Raw genomic sequence first — 19,614 nt, forward strand, 5'->3', positions numbered from 1 at the left:
GTATATATATATATACCAGGGATATTTGTGAATGCCATGTTGGCGATGAGAATGATGTATGTCCCACACGTATATATATATGTATTTGTCGCCGATATATCATTATGGATTTATGCACATATCAATGCACTGTTGATGGAATCTATCTTCTCTAAGGGCAAATGGTTGAGATGTCTCTTGTTATCTTGGATGTTCTCTTTATCGTTGTGGGGCCGTGATGCCGCTTACAGTTATATGCCATATATACCTGTGACTCAGTACGCAGGAGCATCACCGTCCTTACACGCCTGACTTCCTTTGGCATCCTTGGGTGGCCTTGTGCTGCCGCGATGCCGCCGGAGTCCGGTGTCCTAGTTACGGCGACGCATCCTGCGTCACTTCCGGTGAGTCGCGGTGCATTACTGGGTAGCATCTTCCGTTCATATAGTAACACATACATATGATCCACCACTTCCGCTCGGGGCGTCTACGTTGCCCGGTTGGTTAGTATTTAAATGATCAGCAGCCGTACCAGAGCAGTCCCCTTGAGGAAGGCAAAAGCGCCGAAACGCGCGTCGGGGATACACGCATTGTGCAGGTTGTGCGGGCTCTGCCCTTCCCACTGAGGTAAATATGATTGATTACAATTGGATATGATGTGAGGGTAGGTGATAGGTTCACTTGAATAGGGGCATCTTGGATATATATAGATTGCTCTTTCTATATATCCACATATATCCTCTTTGCTATACAATGTTTTTTGTGCAATAGGAATTTGATAAAAGAGAAATCTGTACTTTGCGTGATACTTGCTTGTTTTTATATTTATGTATGTATTTTTTGCATTTAATAGTCTCTCCAGACTCTCTGTGGCTATATGTTTAATAAAGATTGTTTCATATTTTCAATATAATAGGCTATATATCGTTGTTTTGTGCTTCGGCTCCCTCTTGAATACACTGTGTACTATGTACAGAGCTCCTGTGTATAATGGCACTTATGGTAATATTAGTATTGTGGTTTTTTTTATTAATGATCAGTATTGTAGTATTCAGTGGTAATATGTGATCTGGTCATGGTGTGGCGGTTTCTATCCCCTGTATGTGGTATTATTCGGTCACTATGAGGTGGTAATATGTGGTCTGGTCATGGTGTCATCGTATTTGTCCCTTGTATGTGGTATTATTCAGTCACTATGTGGTCTAGTCATGGTGTGCCAGTATTTGTTCCTCGTATGTGGTATTATTCAGTCACTATGAGGTGGTAATATGTGGTCTAATCTTGGTGTGGTGGTATTTGTTCCTTCTATGTCGTATTATTCGGTCACTATGTGGGGTAATATGTGGTCTGCTTATGGTGTGGCAGTATTTTTTTTTTGTTTGCCTCCCTGTGCCCTATACATCTGTGAGAGCTATCAATCAGCTTGGTGAGTGCCCTGATTCACTTTTAACTCCGGTATCTCGGAACTACATGTAAGGGGTATTCTACTCCAGTTACCTGATTGTGACTATATGCTCTCCCTCTGATTCCACCTTTCTTATGCTTTCTTTTTTTGCTTTATCCCCTTTTCTCTTTTCTCCCTCTTTTCTCCCTCTTTATTTCTTCCCTTGTGGACTTTATCTGCACACAGTGCAATTTGTAATACATCTTTACGAGGGGTTTTGAAGATGTTATGGGGGCTTTCTTCTCTTTGTGATCCAACATTCACCTACAGTGCTGGCCAAAAGTATTGGCACCCCTGCAATTCTGTCAGATAATACTCAGTTTCTTCCTGAAAATGATTGCAATCACAAATTCTTTGGTATTATTCTCTTCATTTAATTTGTCTTCAATGAAAAAAACACAAAAAGAATTGTCCTAAAGCCAAATTGGATATAATTCCACACCAAACCTAAAAAAGGGGGTGGACAAAAGTATTGACACCCTTTGAAAAATCATGTGATGCTTCTCTAATTCGTGTAATTAACAGCACCTGTAACTTACCTGTGGCACCTAACAGGTGTTGTCAATAACTAAATCACACTTGCAGCCAGTTAACATGGATTAAAGTTGACTCAACCTCTGTCCTGTGTCCTTGTGTGTACCACATTGAGCATGGAGAAAAGAAAGAAGACCAAAGAACTGTCTGAGGACTTGAGAAACCAAATTGTGAGGAAGCATGAGCAATCTCAAGGCTACAAGTCCATCTCCAAAGACCTGAATGTTCCTGTGTCTTCTGTGCGCAGTGTCATCAAGAAGTGTAAAGCTCATGGCACTGTGGCTAACCTCCCTAGATGTGGACGGAAAAGAAAAATTGACGAGAGATTTCAACGCAAGATTGTGCGGATGGTGGATAAAGAACCTCGACTAACATCCAAACAAGCTCAAGCTGCCCTGCAGTCCGAGGGTGCAACAGGGTCAACCCGTACTATCCGTCGGCGTCTGAATGAAAAGGGACTGTATGGTAGGATACCCAGGAAGACCCCACTCCTTACCCCGAGACATAAAAAAGCCAGGCTGGAGTTTGCCAAAACTTACCTGAGAAAGCCTAAAACGTTTTGGAAGAATGTTCTCTGGTCAGATGAGACAAAAGTAGAGCTTTTTGGAAAAAAGCATCAACATAGAGTGTACAGGAAAAAAAAGAGGCATTCAAAGAAAAGAACACGGTCCCTACAGTCAAACATGGCGGAGGTTCCCTGATGTTTTCGGGTTGCTTTGCTGCCTCTGGCACTGGACTGCTTGACCGTGTGCATGGCTTTATGAAGTCAGAAGACTACCAACAAATTTTGCAGCATAATGTAGGGCCCAGTGTGAGAAAGCTGGGTCTCCCTCAGAGGTCATGGGTCTACCAGCAGGACAATGACCCAAAACACACTTCCAAAAGCACTATAAAATGGTTTGAGAGAAAGCACTGGAGACTTCTAAGGTGGCCAACAATGAGTCCAGACCTGAATCCCATAGAACACCTGTGGAGAGATCTCAAAATGGCAGTTTGGAGAAGGCACCCTTCAAATATCAGGGACCTGGAACAGTTTGGCAAAGAAGAATGGTCTACAATTCCAGCAGAGCATTGTAAGAAACTCATTGATGGTTACCGGAAGCGGTTGTTCGCAGTTATTTTGGCTAAAGGTTGTGCAACCAAGTATTAGGCTATTTTGTCCGGCCCTTTTTTGGAGTTTTGTGTGAAATGATCAATGATTTGATTTTTGCTTCATTCTCTTTTGTGTTTTTTCCTTGCAAGCAAATTAAATGAAGAGAATAATACCAAAGAATTTGTGATTGCAATCATTTTCAGGAAGAAACTGAGTATTATCTGACAGAATTGCAGGGGTGCCAATACTTTTGGCCAGCACTGTATTGTCTCTATATTTATATATGTCTATACATTTTGTATTATCATTTTTGTACATTTTGTAATTGATTAATAAACTTTAACGTTTTTATGCCATCTATACTCATTTTCGCGTTTTTTCACCTTGCATATGGTACTATTTGGTCACTATGTGGTAGTAATATGTGATCTGGTCATGGTATGAAGGTATTTGTCCCTTGTATGTGGTATTATTCGATCACTATATGCTCTGCTCATGGTGTGGCAGTATTTGTTCCTCATATGTGATGTGGTGGTATTTGCTCCTTATATGTGCTATTATTCAGTCACTATGTGGTGGTAATATGTGGTCTGGTCATGGTGTCATCGTATTTGTCCCTTGTATGTGGTATTATTCAGTCACTATGTGGTCTAGTCATGGTGTGCCAGTATTTGTTCCTCGTATGTGGTATTATTCAGTCACTATGAGGTGGTAATATGTGGTCTAATCTTGGTGTGGTTGTATTTGTTCCTTCTATGTCGTATTATTCGGTCACTATGTGGGGTAATATGTGGTCTGCTCATGGTGTGGCAGTATTTTTTCCTTTGATGTGGTATTATTCGGTCACTATGTGGTGGAAATATGTAGTCCGGCCATGGTGTGGTGGTATTTGTTCCTTGTATGTGGTGGTAATATGTGGTCTTGTCATGGTGTGGCAGTATTTGTTCCTTGTACAAGGTATTATTCAGTCACTATGTGGTGTTAATATGTGGTCCGGCCATGGTGTAATGGTATTTGTCTCTTATATGTGGTATTATTTGGTAACAATGTGGTGGTTTTGTGGTGTGGTCATGGTGTGGTGGCATTTGTCCCTTGTATGTGCTATTATTCGGTCACTATGTGGTAGTAATATGTGCTCTGGTCATGATGTGGCGATATTTGATCCTTCTATGTGGTATTATTGGTCATTTTAAAAAATGTATGTGACACATTAATTTAAAGAAAAATAAATAAAAAAATACATAAAGTGTTGGATATTTTAAGAAATGTTTATTAGGTTAGAGTAGAGTAGGGCCCTGCCAAAAGAGTCTACCTTGTTGTGGTGGCAGCTTAAAAAATCTTTTGGCCAAAACAAAAACTGATGTATGCATGTGATATGGTTCGATGGGAACTGTTAATGTGTGATTGGTGATGATGTGGTGCAGAAGTGGAGTCTTTCCAAAAGTGGGCGGTGGGACTTTGGAAGGTTCGAGGGATGGAAGCGGAGCTGGGTTGGAGCCTGGCCGGAGTCTCAAGGGGGCCTGAAAATGTTGCCAGTATGGGGCCCTGAAATTCCTGGTGGCAGCCCTGACGTCACTACAATGTGCTAGCGGTGCCGAGCAGTGCAGAGCTTCAGAACATTCACTGCCAAACCGGAGCAGTGAGGGAACAAGAAAAGGTGAGTATTTTTTTTTTTTATTGATGAGTACATTGAGGGAGCAATGTGGTGGGAGGCATTATACTGTGTGAAGGGCTATGTTGCAGCCATTATGCTGTGTGAGGGGGGCTGTGGGGGTTATCATGCTGTAAGGAGTCACTGTGGGGGCATTATGCTGTGTGTGGAGGCTGTGGGGGCATTATACTGTTTTGGAATTAGTGATGAGCGAGCCCTAAAATGCTCGGGTGCTCGTTTCTCGGGTTGAGCAAATCGTAATGCTCGGGTGCATGACCCGAGCAACGAGCCCAATGTAAGTCAATGGGAAACTCGAGCATTTTTCCGGCAGCCCCACCCGGAGGTCTGCAGGGGGCCTAAAAATTGCCTAAATCGATGGGAACAGTGCTCAAATGGCATGGGAACAGCACAGGGAAGACCCCTGGAAGCATCTCTGACTTCCAGGTCACTGCTGTGAACAATGTTGTCAGAGTATTACACCACTTTTATGGACTCACAAAAAAACATACAAAAACAACGCCAAAATGGATTTTCCTGGAAAAAAACATTAAGGAACATTCTTTCCAGAGTAATGACTTGTGTATAAGGCAAAAAAAGAAAAAACACCAAAAAAATGCTCCTCCACACCTTAGGCTATGTTCACACGTAGCGTTTTTTATGCGTTTTTGCATTGCTTTCAGCGTTGAAAAATACATTCACCAGTAAATGTCATTTTAACATTTTACTACCTTATGTAGCGCCGGCGTCCCTGCCCTCTGCTAGGCAGGGACGCTGTTCCCCTCACCTCTCTGCTCCGTGCCCGGCGTCCTCCTCCCGCTCTGCTGGCAGCGCGCGCTCCTTCCCGGCGACTGTGCTTAGGGCGCGCGCGCGCGCTCTCCCTCCCTCTTAAAGGGGCCGCGCGCGCCGTCCTAAGGAGTCCCCGGCCAATGGCCGGAGGACTTCACCATATATAAGGCACCTCCTCCAAAATGGAGGTGCCCGAGCAATGTTGTTGCACTGTTCACTACTCTGCTTCAGCCCTCAGGTCCCGTTGCCAGTTACCTGCCAGATACCTGCCAGATTCCTGCCAGCTTGCTGTCTTATTCCTGCCTAATATTCTGCTACCTGCCTGCTAGCCTGAGGTCCGACGGTCTGCCTTACTACTCCTGTCAGTCTGTCTAAGGACCAGCTTGCCCGCTCACCTGGGAGCGCACATCAACTACCTGCCTGCTTGCCTGAGGTCCGACGGTCTGCCTTCCAACTCTTGTCAGTCTGTCTATGGACCAGCTTGCCCGCTCACCTGGGAGCGCACATCTGCTACCTGCCTGCTAGCCTACCTGGAGGCTCTGCCGTCACATGCTGTGACCACCTGCCTGTCCAGTGACTCCTGTCCGCTCACCTGGGAGCGCTCATCTGCTGCCTGTCTGCTAGCCTACCTGGAGGCTCTGCCGTCACGTGCTGTGACCACCCGCCTGTCCAGAGACTTCTGCCCGCTCACCTGGGAGCGCTCATCTGCCGCCTGTCTGTTGGTCTTCCTGGAGGCTCCGCCGTCACATGCTGTGACCACCCGTTTATCCAGAGACTCTCGCCTGCTCACCTGGGAGCTCACGTCTACCATCAGCCGCCACATGTCGTACCAACCCTTTACCCAGAGACTGCCCCGGTCACTTGCCGTGACCATCTGCCCGTTCACCCAGAGACTGCCCCGGTCACTTGCCGTGACCATCTGCCCGTTCACCCAGAGACTGCCCCGGTCACTTGCCGTGACCATCTGCCCGTTCATCCAGAGACTGCCCCGGTCACTTGCCGTGACCTCCTGCCCGTTCTTCTAGAGACTGTCCCGGTCACCTGCTGTGACTGCCTGCCTGGTCGCCACCCGCTCCCTTACAAGGACCGCCCCCTTGTATAGTAGCTCAGAGGTTCCGCCTCCCAGACCCGTTACACCTTACCTGTCCATGTGGTGTGTGAGACATGATCAGACACATCCTGTTTCATTTATGAAGGAGGGACTCTGAAAGTCACAAAGCCTATTTTTACAAGGCCATCAGGCGGCCCTTACTATTGTTAAAGGGCCAACAGTCGGCCCTCACTATTGTTAGAGGGCCATCAGCTGGCTATGCTTTGTTGTTCCCATTATTAAAGAGTGGGTCTCCTATACTGTTATTGTATATGCAGTGATTGGAAGGGCTACCAAAACTTTGGATGCACCACAATACCCTTTTGAAGACACATAGAGGAGGGCCTCAGTAAAAGAAATGTTCCCATTATAAAGGAGTGGGTCTCCTTTACTGTTATTGCACATGCAGTGACTGCAAGGGCTGCCAAAAAATTGGACGCACTCCAATACCCCTTTGGAGAGACATAGAGGAGGTCCTCATTAAAAAAATTGTTACCATTGTTAAGGAGTGGGTTTCTTATACTGGTAATGCCAGTACATTTACTACTGTTTACCCCTGGGGTTATATATGAACATAATGTATAACATACAGAATGTTAGAGGTGGGCCTCTAAAAAAAATTCCTACGGGCATCATAAACACCCTTAAAAAATGATGTGAGTGTTGCATCACGGTCACCCTGGTGATATGTTGGTGGAGGATGAGGAGAAGGAGGAGGACCACAGAAAATAGACAAAATCAGGAAGCGTATACCCATGTCTGGGTGTGAAGAGGTGCATTGGAATAGACCTCCCCAAAAAAAGCCACTGGATTTGAGTTTATATTCCGCTGTTATCATCCGGTGGTGATGAGAAATCTGGCCTAATCCAGCCCATTGTTCATTTTGATAAGAGTCAGCCTGTCAGCATTTTTAGTTGACAGGCAGATGGGCCCATCAGTTATAATGCCCCCGGCAGCACTAAAAAACCCCTATGACAAAACGATAGCAGCAGGGCAGGCCAGGACCTCCAAGGAGTAGAGAGCCATTTCATTCGTGTCCAGCTTGGATACCCAATAGTTATAAGGCACAGAGGAATCACGGAGGAAGTTGGTACGGTCGGCAAGGTACTCCCTTAGCATCTTCCAAAACTTTTCCCTCCTTGTCAGAGGAGCGCTGGGAGGGGCTGAGAAAACTCTTCCAGACCTTTGACAGCATTCCTCTGCCTCTGCTGGATCATATTTGTGTCTCTCTCGCTTGTACTCCTTGGTTGTCCAATGGACTGTGACCTCTGCCGCCAGAGTTTTCAGATGGTAACTTTTTCAATAATTCCACAAGGGCCTTCTGGTACTGCAACATTTTATTAGACCTCTCCGCCATGGGAAGGAGAGATAGAAAGTTCTCCTTGTAGCGTGGGTCTAGAAGTATGTCCAAAAAGTAATTACTGTCGGCCAAAATGTGTACAACGAGAGGGTCAAGGGAAAGGCGAAGGAACATAAAGTCAGCCATGTGTGCCAGACTGCTAACAGCCAAGTCTTCCCTGTTCTAACCAAGAGGACAACTGTCCATGCTCTCCTCCTCCTTATGCTCCTCCTAGTCCTCCTCTTCATTCTCCCTCTCTTCAGGCCATCCACATTGAACAGACGGTATGACAGTTGTGCAGGTAGTACCGTCTGTAGCGCAGGAAACCAGCTCCTGTTCCTCCTCCTTTTCCTCTTCCTCATTATCACCTAATCCGTGTTGGGATGAGATGAGGCTGGCTGTGTGTCATCACCCTGTATGGTTCCTTGCTCCATCTCATCGTACTTCGCCTGCAATGCCTCCTCTTTAATTGTGAGCAGCGAGCATTTCAGTAGACAGAGAAGCGGGATGGTGACGCTAATTATGACGTCATTGCCACTCACCATCTTGGTGGAGTCCTCAAAGTTTTGGAGGACTGCACTGATGTCTGACATCTATGCCCACTCATCAGCTCTTATGTGCAGAGGCTGATCTGAATAACAACGGGCGTGTTGAAGCTGGTACGCAACAACTCCCCTTTGCTGCTCACAAATCCTTCCTAACATCTGAAACGTTGAGTTCCAATTGCGTGGTGACATCGCACACCAGTTGGTGAGCTGGAAGCTGCAAACGCTGCTGAAGCACGGCGAGGACGGCGGAAGCTGTAGGTGACTTTTGAAAATGGTCACACATGCGGCGTACTTTGACAAGCAGCACAGGCAGATCTGGGTAGGTTTTGAGAAACCGCTGAACCACTAAGTTTAGCACATGGGCCAGGCATGGTACGTGTGTGAGATTGCCTCGCTTCAGAGTTGCCACCAGGTTCTGGCCATTTTCACACACGACCATGCCTGGCTGTAGGTTCAGTGCTGACAGCCACAGATCTGCCTGCTCTTTCAGAGCTGTCCACAACTCTTCAGAGGTGTGCGGTTTGTCCCATAAGCATATTTGCTTCAGCACAGCCTATTGCAGCTTGGCCGAGGCAGTGCTTCCAGCTTGTGACTGATGTGGTCATTTCGGAGATGGAGGCTGAAGAGGAGGAGTAGGTGCAGGAGCTGTAGAATGTGGTGTCAACCCTAATTGACCCAGGGCCCTCAATCCTCGGCGTCAGGAGGATGTGTTCCATCCCAGGGACCGACTGGGTCCTGGCTTCCACAATATTAACCCAGTGTGCCGTCAGTGAGATGTACCATCCCTGGCCACAAGCACTTGTCCATGTGTCCGTGGTTAGGTGGACCTTCCCAGTAACTGCGTTGTTGAGGGCTAATGTTCTGGGACTGGGACACGTGCTTGGGACCGCACACCGCCGCCATCAGGTTGCGGAAAGATTCCGTCTCCACGAGCCTAAATGGCAACATTTCAAGTGCAAGCATTCGAGAAATGTGTGAACTTAGTAGTGTGGCCTGTGGGGCATTGGCTGCGTATTTGCGCAAAGGACTGGGGTAGGGACAACTGAACGCTGTGATGGGAGAAGGACGTGGTTGCTGATGGGGATGGTTGCAAGTGTGCAACAACAGGTGCAGGGCTGGAGACATCTTCATCTGCACCATGGACAGAGGATTGGCGTGCACACACAACAGCGGAACAGGCAGTGGTGTCACCCGTTAGACACTGTTTCAGGACTCTGGTATTTGGCCCAACTACTCGGGTGCTTAGCTGCCATGTGCCTGATCATGCTGGTGGTGGTCAGGCTGGTAGTTTTGCTGCCCCTGCTGATGCTGGCCTGGCAGATGTTGTGAATGGCCCTTTTAGGGTTGTTTGAGCAGTCTTTAATAAACAGGCCAGACTTTAGAAGACATAACAGTTGGACTGGCAACTTCCCTCGTGTTGGTGTTCTGGGGAACAGTTGCCCGCCTTGTGTCTGTGGCCACCCCACTGCTTGTTCCTGTCTATTGTACCACTACGCCTCCCTCCCCCTGTGTGCTGCTGTCTCCGCTATTCATGTCACCTTGCCAGGTTGGGTCAATGACTTCATCGCCATGTACGGACTGGGCCTCCTCCTGACTTGATGGCAATTGTGTCTCACCATCATCATCCACCTCTTGCGGCAGTAATTGCACTTTCCCACCGTCGCCTTTGTGTGACCATGACTGCTCAAATATCTGGGTATCGCTACATGCAATCTCCTCTTGCCCCGCTTAAAGCAGGCTGGACGAGAGGCCCGAATCTATAAATGGAAAAGCAAACAGCTCTTCAAAGTGTCCAAGTGTGGGATCAGTTGTCTCCGGGCACTCGGCATGGTGGGAGGAAGGAGGATCAGGGTGAGGAATATGTGGTTCAGACTCACGGCTACTGAGACTTGACCGTGTGGAAGACAGGGTGGTGGTGACTAAGTGACTGGAAGCATTATCTGCTATCCAACCAATAACCTTTACTCACTGCTCTGGCTTCAATGGTGGTGTTCCTTGGCCCCCTACAAAGTGGGACAGGAAGTTGGGCGACATGTTGGGGTGCTTGTTGTGCTCCCTCAGCAGGCACAATTTCAGCTTGCCCACGGCCTCGGCCTCTGCGAGCACCATCATAATCACGTCCACTTCCCCGTCCCTTGCCACGCGCCTTGCCCATTTTAAATGAAGTATAATATTTGGCCCGCACCACAAAATGTTTGTATTATTATCGGAGTAATATGGGATCATGTGTGATGACCATGATTTTAGCCAGTGGCCTTGTAGTATAGTATTGGTCAGCGACTAAGTGTGAATTGGTTGAACAACACACAACTGGCAGACTTTAACTGGAGTGTAATATTTGGCACGCTCCACAAAATGTCTGTATCATTACCGCAGTAATATTGGATCACGTCTGATGATGGACAAGTTTCTCGTCTTCCACAATACAGCAATGAGAATAAAATTAAAAAAAACTGTGACTATGCGGGTCATCATAGTGTGTTGGAATCATTGTGTGGGCATTATACTGTGTGTGGTGGCCTGAGGAGGGCATCATATTATGTTGGGGTCACTGTGGGGACATTATATTGTGTGTGGTGGGCTTTTGGCAGTATTATATTGTGTTGGTATGACTGTGGGGCATTATACTGTGTGTGGGAGTCATCTTACTGTGTTGAGATCACTGCAGAGGCATTATACTGTGTGTGGTGGACTGTTGGGGGGCATTATACTCTATTGGGATAACTGTGGGGGGTCATTATAGTGTGTGTGGTGGACTGTGCGGGTCATCATACTGTGTTGGGATCATAGTGGTGGGCATTATACTGTGTGTGGGGGACTGTGGGAGACATTATACTGTGTGGGGGACTGTGGGAGGCATTATACTGTGTATGGGAGACTGTGGGGTCATCATACTGTGTTGCGATCACTATGGGGCAATATACAGTGTATGGGGGACTGTGGAGGTCATCACACTGTGTTGCGATCAATGTGGGAACATTATATTGTTGGGGCATTATATTCTGTGTGGTGAACTGTGGAGGGGGCATTATACTGTTTTAGGGCACTTTGCTTGCATAATACTTTATGGAGGCCATGTAAGGGGAACTTTAATGCGTGGGAAACCTAAGGGGCTTCAAAGTTGTTAGACATGCAGTTCTGTTTCCCTATTATTGTTATTATTATTATTATTTTTTATGGGGGGGCAGGGTTGGGCGGGGCCCAATTAGGACTTTTGCAATGGTGTCCCATGATTCCTATGATTTTGGCCATTGATCTCACACCAGAACCCTTTTGGGCCGAGTTGGAATGACCTGTGTATGATCCGCGTCAGCCTTATCTGTCTATCGGTGATGTGAGATCAGCGACCCAAAGCCATTTAACCCTTTATAAACACCAATTCCTTATCTAAATCTGTAAAATAAAATTGTCCGTCTGCCCACTTTGATGTCCAGAACCCTTTTGGTCCAGGCCGTAGTGACCTGGATTTGATCCAGGGCATACCCTATCGTTTAGATCAATGGCCCAAAGTTATTTAACCCTTTTGATAAAACCTTTCGGTGCCCACTTTAATGCCCATATATGTGGCACCTTTATATTTGTTGCAGCCGCTTTTACGTGTATTCACGTCAGGGCTCTGCACAGCTTCGTATTTTATTACTGGGATCATTTCTGTTTGATAATTAAACTTACAAAGAAAAAAATGTTATACTATTTCTTCTTTTTACTATAATTCATATAATAAAATAAAGTATGACACAGCATACTGTATCCTACTATAGCATTTTTTGTCTTGCTCTTACCAGCAGCCCGGCTAGCTCAGTCGGTAGAGCATGAGACTCTTAATCTCAGGGTCGTGGGTTCGAGCCCCACGTTGGGCGCAGATTTTTTTATTCAACTTATATTTTATTTACATTTTTAGATTTTCTTCGTTTCGTTATAACCGGTATTTATAAAAGAATGCAATAACTTTGTTTCTACGTTCCTTTTTCCTTCAGAACTGCTCATTTCGTTACAGTACGGGTTGTGTGGGCGGGGCTGTGACGTGAAACGCATGCGCAGTGACGCGCAGACGTTCCCCTGGAGCCCTAGTGACAGGAGGCGGCAGAGGCCGTGGTGTCAGGGTGCGGAGCAGGTGCGGTTGCCTAGGAGACGGAAGCACAAAACATGGCGCCGTGACTCTGCTCTCCTGGAGAGTCCGTGTCCTGCCCCGCGTGTGAGTGACAGGGAGCGATGCCGGAGCCGAGCACGGCGGACTGCTCCGTGTGACGGACGGCGGCGGCGCCATGAACAGTAAGTGTGAAGTATGTTATATTATAACACAACAATAACAAGTGCAAAGTCATAAGAAAGAGTCACCTCCTCCATATTATTATTATTACTACGCCCCCAACAGGACGACGCGTAAATAACGACACGTAAATATCGCCACTGCAGGGGAAGGGGACACGTCGTCCATAGCAACCCAGATACAGGTCATGTGACCGACGTGTAAAGTGGCCGAGCGCAGAACGTCTGCGGTTTCTCCTAGCGCAGAGTTAGGCCTAGTGCCCACGATGCAGAAATGCTGCAGATTTTTTCTGCATCTCCCTGGCAGGAAAAACGCATGCGGATCTTACATGCGGATCATACATGCGGATCTTACATGCGGATTGTACATGCGGATATTACATGCGGATATTACATGCGGATCTTACATGCGGATCATACATGCGGATCTTACATGCGGATCTTACATGTGTTTTTCCTGCCAGGTAGAAGTGTTTGTCAAGCGTTTTTGCATGCGGGTTATCAAGCGCTTATCCAAGCCATTTTATCATCAATTGGAAAAGTGCTTGAAAACTTGGTCACACTATATAAATCCATGCAACCGGCATATATAGTGTGACCAAGTAATAGTTTAAAAAAAAAGAATAGAAATGGTAAAAATTACGTCAGCGGTCGCATGACCTGTCACATGTCTAAATGACGTCATGGCAGGTCCTCTTAGACCATCGCGAGCTGCCGGGGAGCCAGGACGCATCGGAGGAGGAGACCGGGGGCCATCAGAAGGTGAGTATAATGTATATTGTTCATTTTAAATTATTTTTTTTAACAGGTACTATGGTACCCGGGTCTGGAGGAGAGTCTCCTCTTCTCCAGACCCGGGTACCATCCGCACATTGAATCGTGTGATATCCACATGTGCACATGTAGTCATGCGGATATTAAGCGATTCAATGCAAGTCCATGGCGGCAATAAATAAAAAAAAAAAGGTGAAGGAAGGGTTAATCCGTAATTTGCAGAGTTGAGCAAAAAGTTTTGCAGCAGCCTCCATGTTTCTAGTCTGGGGGCGCTGAACCAGAGACGTGCGGCCTCCCATAATGTCTTCACTTTGCGACCCACCCATGTATGACGTTACAGGGGTCTAATATTCAGTAGACGCTCGCAGGGTAGGCCACAGGAGGCTCGCAGGGCAGGCCACAGGAGGCTCGCAGGGGAGGCCACAGGAGGCTCGCAGGGGAGGTCACAGGAGGCTCACAGGGGAGGCCACAGGAGGCTCGCAGGGCTCTGGTTAAGTCTTCCCGGGCTACAGACGTGACTCATCGGACCAGGACCCTGCACATCTGTATACTCTACTCACTTGATAAAGCAGAAATCTGATTCCACTCCACCACTCCTTTAGTAGCGTCTGATCCGAAAAATTGTGCAGACAGAATCACTCCTGCGTCTTTCACACCTGGGTTTTGGGGTATTTCCTTTTTTTTTTTTTTCTAAATATTTTTTTTTTATATATATATATTTTAAAAAAATGCCCAATGTCTTTTTTTTGCTATATATTATTTTATTTTTACGTTTTTTTTTTTTTTTTTGCGTTGAGGTATTCGTTGATACATTTAAGCACAAAATTCCTTGAAAGGCGCACGTGGATGATGGATTTTGAGTACAATCGAAAATGCTTTTTCATGTTTTACTTTAACCCTTCTGGAAGAAAAAGTTTCACGTCCGGCTAAAACATTGAAAAAATTTGCACAAAACATTCAGGCACACATAAAATCACTCCAGGGGTGAGGGAGTGACTGTAGTACATCTGCGTAAAAAAAAAAAAAAAAAAGATCTATCTTTAAAAATTTAAAATTTAAACTTTTTAAAAAGTTGCAAATGTTGAATCGGCTGCAAAAAAAATCTGAAAACATCAAATCCTGCCTACGATAAAAAATATTAAAAAAATCACAGGCAGACAAATATAAAATACATTTTTGTTGTATTAAAGGGTTTGTACCACTGAATACATTTATCGCCCATACACAGGCTAGCGATGAATGTAGGGTCTCTGGGGGTCTCATTGCTGATGGAAGAATGGACCAGTTGTGAGAGTGAAAAGGAGGACACGACTGCAGATCACCCCTCCATTCACACACGGGGATTTTGGGCCCTTTTTCTTCCTTTATGATAATCTAGAATGTCTGATAACTTGGCCTTTTAAAGGGATGTTTAAAAAAAAAAAATCCCCAAATATTGTAACATAATAAACAAATTAATACTTGTCTTAATGATCCCGTTCTGACACCTCCTGTGCCTCTTGCCACTCTTTGTACTCCTTCTTCGTCTAGTTGGACATGTGACCGCTGCAGCCAATCATGGACTGTAACCATGGCCTGTTGCCATTGATTGGCTGCAGAAGTTAAATGTACAGAGAGCAGCAGGGAACCCAGGAGGAGACATCATGTGATCACTAAGGTGAGTAATATTTCATTATTTTCCTGTTTTTATATGTTATTGATTTTTTTTGTTCATTTATAAGTGACCAGACAACCCCTTTAATTTATTATCTTGCACCAGCTCTTGCCAGGATTTGCTTGAATTAAAGGGTTGCTCCCACCTTATGTTGACAAGATATGTGATAAATGTGGCGACCTTTTCAAAATTCGTCCGGTTGCCCTTGGTAACAGACAGCGGATTAGCTCTTTCCTGCTTTCATTCATATTTTCTATAGGTTTGGATTGACCTCTAAATTCCCCCAAATGCACTGCTCTCTGATAACAATAAATTAGCAAAATTCTGATTTTTATTTTATTTTAATTGACTTTTTTATCTATATAAAAAAAAAAATCAGGATATAAAACGATTCAGAAAATTGGAGAAGGGACGTTTTCTGAAGTTGTGAAGACGCAGAGCTTAAAGGATGGACATTATTACGCGTGCAAGAAGATGAAGCAGCTGTACAAAAGGTACGTGTGTCGTACGCCGCTGTGAATGACCGCAGACTTACCCATGTCACCACTCTTTCGTCCGGCTCTTCTGAGCAGTAATCAGCGCCTTACAGCGCGGAATCTCCTGCGTCTGCTCACGTTAAGCGCCTGCGTATTAGAGGGTTCATCCATGAACAGCGGTCGTCTTGGTAAATCGTGCGACTGCCGCCATCTTTCTTCCCATACATGACAGTTCAGAGGCTCTCTACCAAGCGGTTAGAGAGGAGTTTGAGTCCATTTTCAGATGTAGGGACCAACGCAAACGCTTTAGAGAATTTGAAGGGTAGCGTCCATTTTCTTTTTCTTTTTTTTCCCATAAGTACTTAAATAATAATAGTATTAAAATAAGCAACTTTATAATATTTCTTATCAGAGAAATCTGCTTCTTTCTGCTCACAGATTGATTTTTCACTCTCAGTTCATGGGAAAAAAAAATATTCAGAGAAGACTGAGATAGAAGATGACAGTTAGTGGTCATAAAGTTCTATGGAGATGGGAGGAGGAGCTATAGGCTGGCACAGACATTCTGCATTAAGTTCTCCTGAAACGACAGTTACACTTCTCCATAGAACTTTATGAGCACCAACTGACATCTCCTATGTCTGTATTGCTGAAGATAGAATCTACCCATAAATTGAGAATTTTGAGAATGAACGATCTGCCCTGGAAGAGAAAGAAGCGGACTTAACTGATAAGCTATATTACAAAGTTTCTTACTTTCACATGTCCTGTTGATTTACGGGAAAAAAATGCTATTAAAATTTCTTTTAAAAAAATATTGGTAAGAAGAGGCCATCTCTTTTGGGTTTGTACTGGATTACATTTTTGTCGTAACAAACGGATCGCAGCGCATAGGATACAGCCACACAAAACAGTATCGCACATCCCCAGGGCAAACGTTGTCTCTATATTCAAAAAAGGAAAGAAGATGGAGCCAGGAAATTACAGGCCTGTGAGCCTTACTTCTATACCAGGAAAACAGCATGTATGTTAGTACTTGGATAAGAATACAGTAATTAACCAGAGCCAGCATGGGTTTGTAACAAACAAGTCATGCCAGACTAATCTAATTTCCTTTTATGATGGAATCACTGTCAGGATGGATCAGGGAAATGCAGTAGATATAGTATATCTCGACTTCAAAAAGGCATTTGATAAAGTATCTCATAATATCCATATTGAAAAATTGACCAATTATGGGATTGACAAGACTACGGTTATGTGGATTCATAACTGGCTCAGTGATCGTACTCAAAGAGTGGTAATGAATGGTGGCACATCCAATTGGAAGTGTTTCAAGTGGGGCACCACAAGGCTCTGTCCTGGCCCCAGTGTTGTTCAACATTTTTATAAATGATCTAGATAAGGGACCTGAAGGTAAACTAATCAGATTTGCAGATGATGCAAATCTAGGAGGGATAGCTAAGGGCCCCGTCACACTAAGCGATGCAGCAGCGATCCCGACAACGATACGACCTGTCAGGGATCGTTGCTGCATCCCTAATACATCGCTGGGGAGCTGTCAAACAGGCAGGCTCACCAGCGATCAGGGGAGCAGCGATATCGTGGAAAGAATCGTTCCACGATGTCCTGCTCCCGTTACCAGCCTGCTGCAAGCAGGAGCAGGCTGGTAACTATGGTAAACATCGGGTTCATAAGTGCGCGTGTGCCCCTAGTAACCCGCTGTTTACCATGGATACCACTCTGCTACGGTGCGCGGGAGCCTCCGCGCACCGTAGCAGAGTGGTATCCATGGTAAACAGCGGGTTACTAAGTGCGCGCGTGCCCCTAGTAACCCGATGTTTACCATAGTTACCAGCCAGATCGTTGGTCCCGCTGGTCACACACAGTGATGTGTGCTGGCCAGCTGGAGGCCAACGACCAAAAAATGGTCCAGGACACTTTGCAACGATCAGCGACCTCACAGCAGGGGCCTGATCGTTGCAAAGTGTCACACACAGCGACATCGCTGGTGAGTCACCAACACCGTGACTCAGCAGCGATATCGCTAGCGATATCGCTATGTGAGACGGGGGCTTAACACTAGAGAAGACAGAGAAGGATTCAGAAGGATCTAGATAAGCTTGAACAATGGGCAGCAACTAATAGAATAGTATTTAACGGGGGAAATGCAAGATTCTACATCTGGGAAAGAAAAAACAAAAATTACATCTACAGAATGGGAGGAATAGAACTAAGCAACAGCACGTGTGAAAAAGACTTAGGTATACTAATAGATCATAGACTGAACATGAGTCAACAGTGTGATGCAGCAGCAAAAAAGGCAAACACAGTTCTGGGATGTATTAAGGGAAGCAAAGAGTCTAGATCATCTGAAGTAATTATCCCCCTCTACTCCTCTTTGGTCAGACCTCATCTGGATACTGTGTCTAGTTCAGGGCGCCACATTTTAAAAAAGACATCGACAAACTGGAGCAAGTTCAGAGAAGAGCGACCAGGATGGTGATCAGTATGCAAACAATGTCCTACAATGGTTAAAGGATCTGGGAATGTTTAGCTGCAAAAAAGAAGACTGAGAGGAGACTTCATAGCTGTCTACAAATATCTGAAGGGCTGTCACAGTGTAGAGGGATCATCCTTATTCTCATTTACACATGGAAACACGAGAAGCAATGGGATGAAATAGAAAGGGAGAAGATACAGATTAGATATTAGAAGACACTTTTTGACAGTGAGGTGATCAATGAGTGGAACAGGCGACCACAAGAGGTGGTGAGGTCTCTTTCAATGGAAGTCTTCACACAGAGGCTGGACAGACATCTGTCTGAGATGGTTTAGTGAATCCTGCATTGAGCAGTGGGTGGACACGATGACCCCGGAGGTCCCTTCCAACTAACGTTCTAGGATTCTATGTTCTCTGATGTCATACTTTACTCTGGCCAGCAGGTGGCAGTGTCTGCTGCACATGGACTGATGACTAGTAACAAGTGACTTCTCATACACCTGCCGCGTCCTGTGCACCTGACACCATCTCTGCCAGCAGGACGGGATGATGGGAACACGGCAGATTTACCTGCTGGATTGCACACACAGGTAAAATCCACAGCAGAATGCAATAGCAGGCAAACCGATGAGATGCTGGTATCCAACTTCAATAAATGCTGCAGATCTGGATTGTGACACTCCTGATGGTCAGCCATTATCCTGAGGGGTTGCAGGCTGCAAAAACAACTGCCGGCAATGACCTACCGAAGTGAGAGCCGCAGATATTTAGAGACTGCTTTAAAAGCCCTATATCGGCCTCCCATGCCTGCTATAGTGGATGCTTGGCTGTCTAATGTCTGCGAGGCTCCTGCCCCAACAACCGAGATCAGAGAATCCGCCGATCCAGGCCGTGTCATTTTTAGATGGGCGCCATTTGATTTTGACTTTGGCATTTTAGTGTTGTCAGAGGGAGCAGACTCCGTCTCTCAGCTCCGCGTCCCTCCATGATGCAAATGTTTCAGCAGCCAGAGATTCCAGTGGCCTCCGGGACGGCCCTATACAGAAGCCTATATGCCGAGGAACCTAAATGCCAAAATGAATCCAGGGGAAGGGGTTAAATTTAGTTATGTTTGTATTACTGTATTATTGTATTACTTACAAAAGACAAAAATATATCTCATACCCTACCATCATTATATATAAATGTAAAGCAAAGTTGCATAATAAATATAGGGTACTTAGTGAACTATTTTTGATCAAAAAAAGTATACAAGCCGTCCCACCAGCGGCAAGGTGACCCTAAATTGGGACGGTACCTATACTGCCTATATTAAAAACCTTACTGTATATCAAAGTTGAAGTAATGCATATAAAAGGGTAGACAAATAGGACCGGGTCCCAACTCCAGACCACCTAGGCCCGTGGTAAGCTACATATATACTAATCAGCTCAACAAAGGGGATGCCACACCCTTAAATTGCACAGAATGCAAA

At 45.5% G+C, this 19,614-nt stretch overlaps 1 protein-coding gene and 1 non-coding gene across 4 annotated transcripts in view; both read left to right on the plus strand.

The window, feature by feature from the left end:
- The first annotated feature begins 12,251 nt into the window (after positions 1-12,251).
- TRNAK-CUU (transfer RNA lysine (anticodon CUU)) lies at positions 12,252-12,324 on the plus strand. The gene has a single exon. It is a non-coding gene; the product is annotated as a tRNA-Lys (tRNA).
- Positions 12,325-12,483: 159 nt separating this feature from the next.
- MOK (MOK protein kinase) overlaps positions 12,484-19,614 on the plus strand; it is a 45,616-nt gene continuing 38,485 nt past the window's right edge. For all 3 annotated transcript variants that reach the window (XM_073638393.1, XM_073638394.1, XM_073638395.1), the window contains exons 1-2: positions 12,484-12,736; positions 15,541-15,655. In XM_073638393.1, coding sequence (XP_073494494.1) covers positions 12,730-12,736; positions 15,541-15,655 — 122 coding nt within the window. In that variant the 5' untranslated portion in view covers positions 12,484-12,729. The remainder of the gene's footprint in view (positions 12,737-15,540; positions 15,656-19,614) is intronic.

The sequence above is a fragment of the Phyllobates terribilis genome, unplaced genomic scaffold, assembly GCF_046119375.1.
Source record: "Phyllobates terribilis strain yellow unplaced genomic scaffold, ASM4611937v1 Scaffold_7__3_contigs__length_470593459, whole genome shotgun sequence".
NCBI lineage: Eukaryota > Metazoa > Chordata > Amphibia > Anura > Dendrobatidae > Phyllobates > Phyllobates terribilis.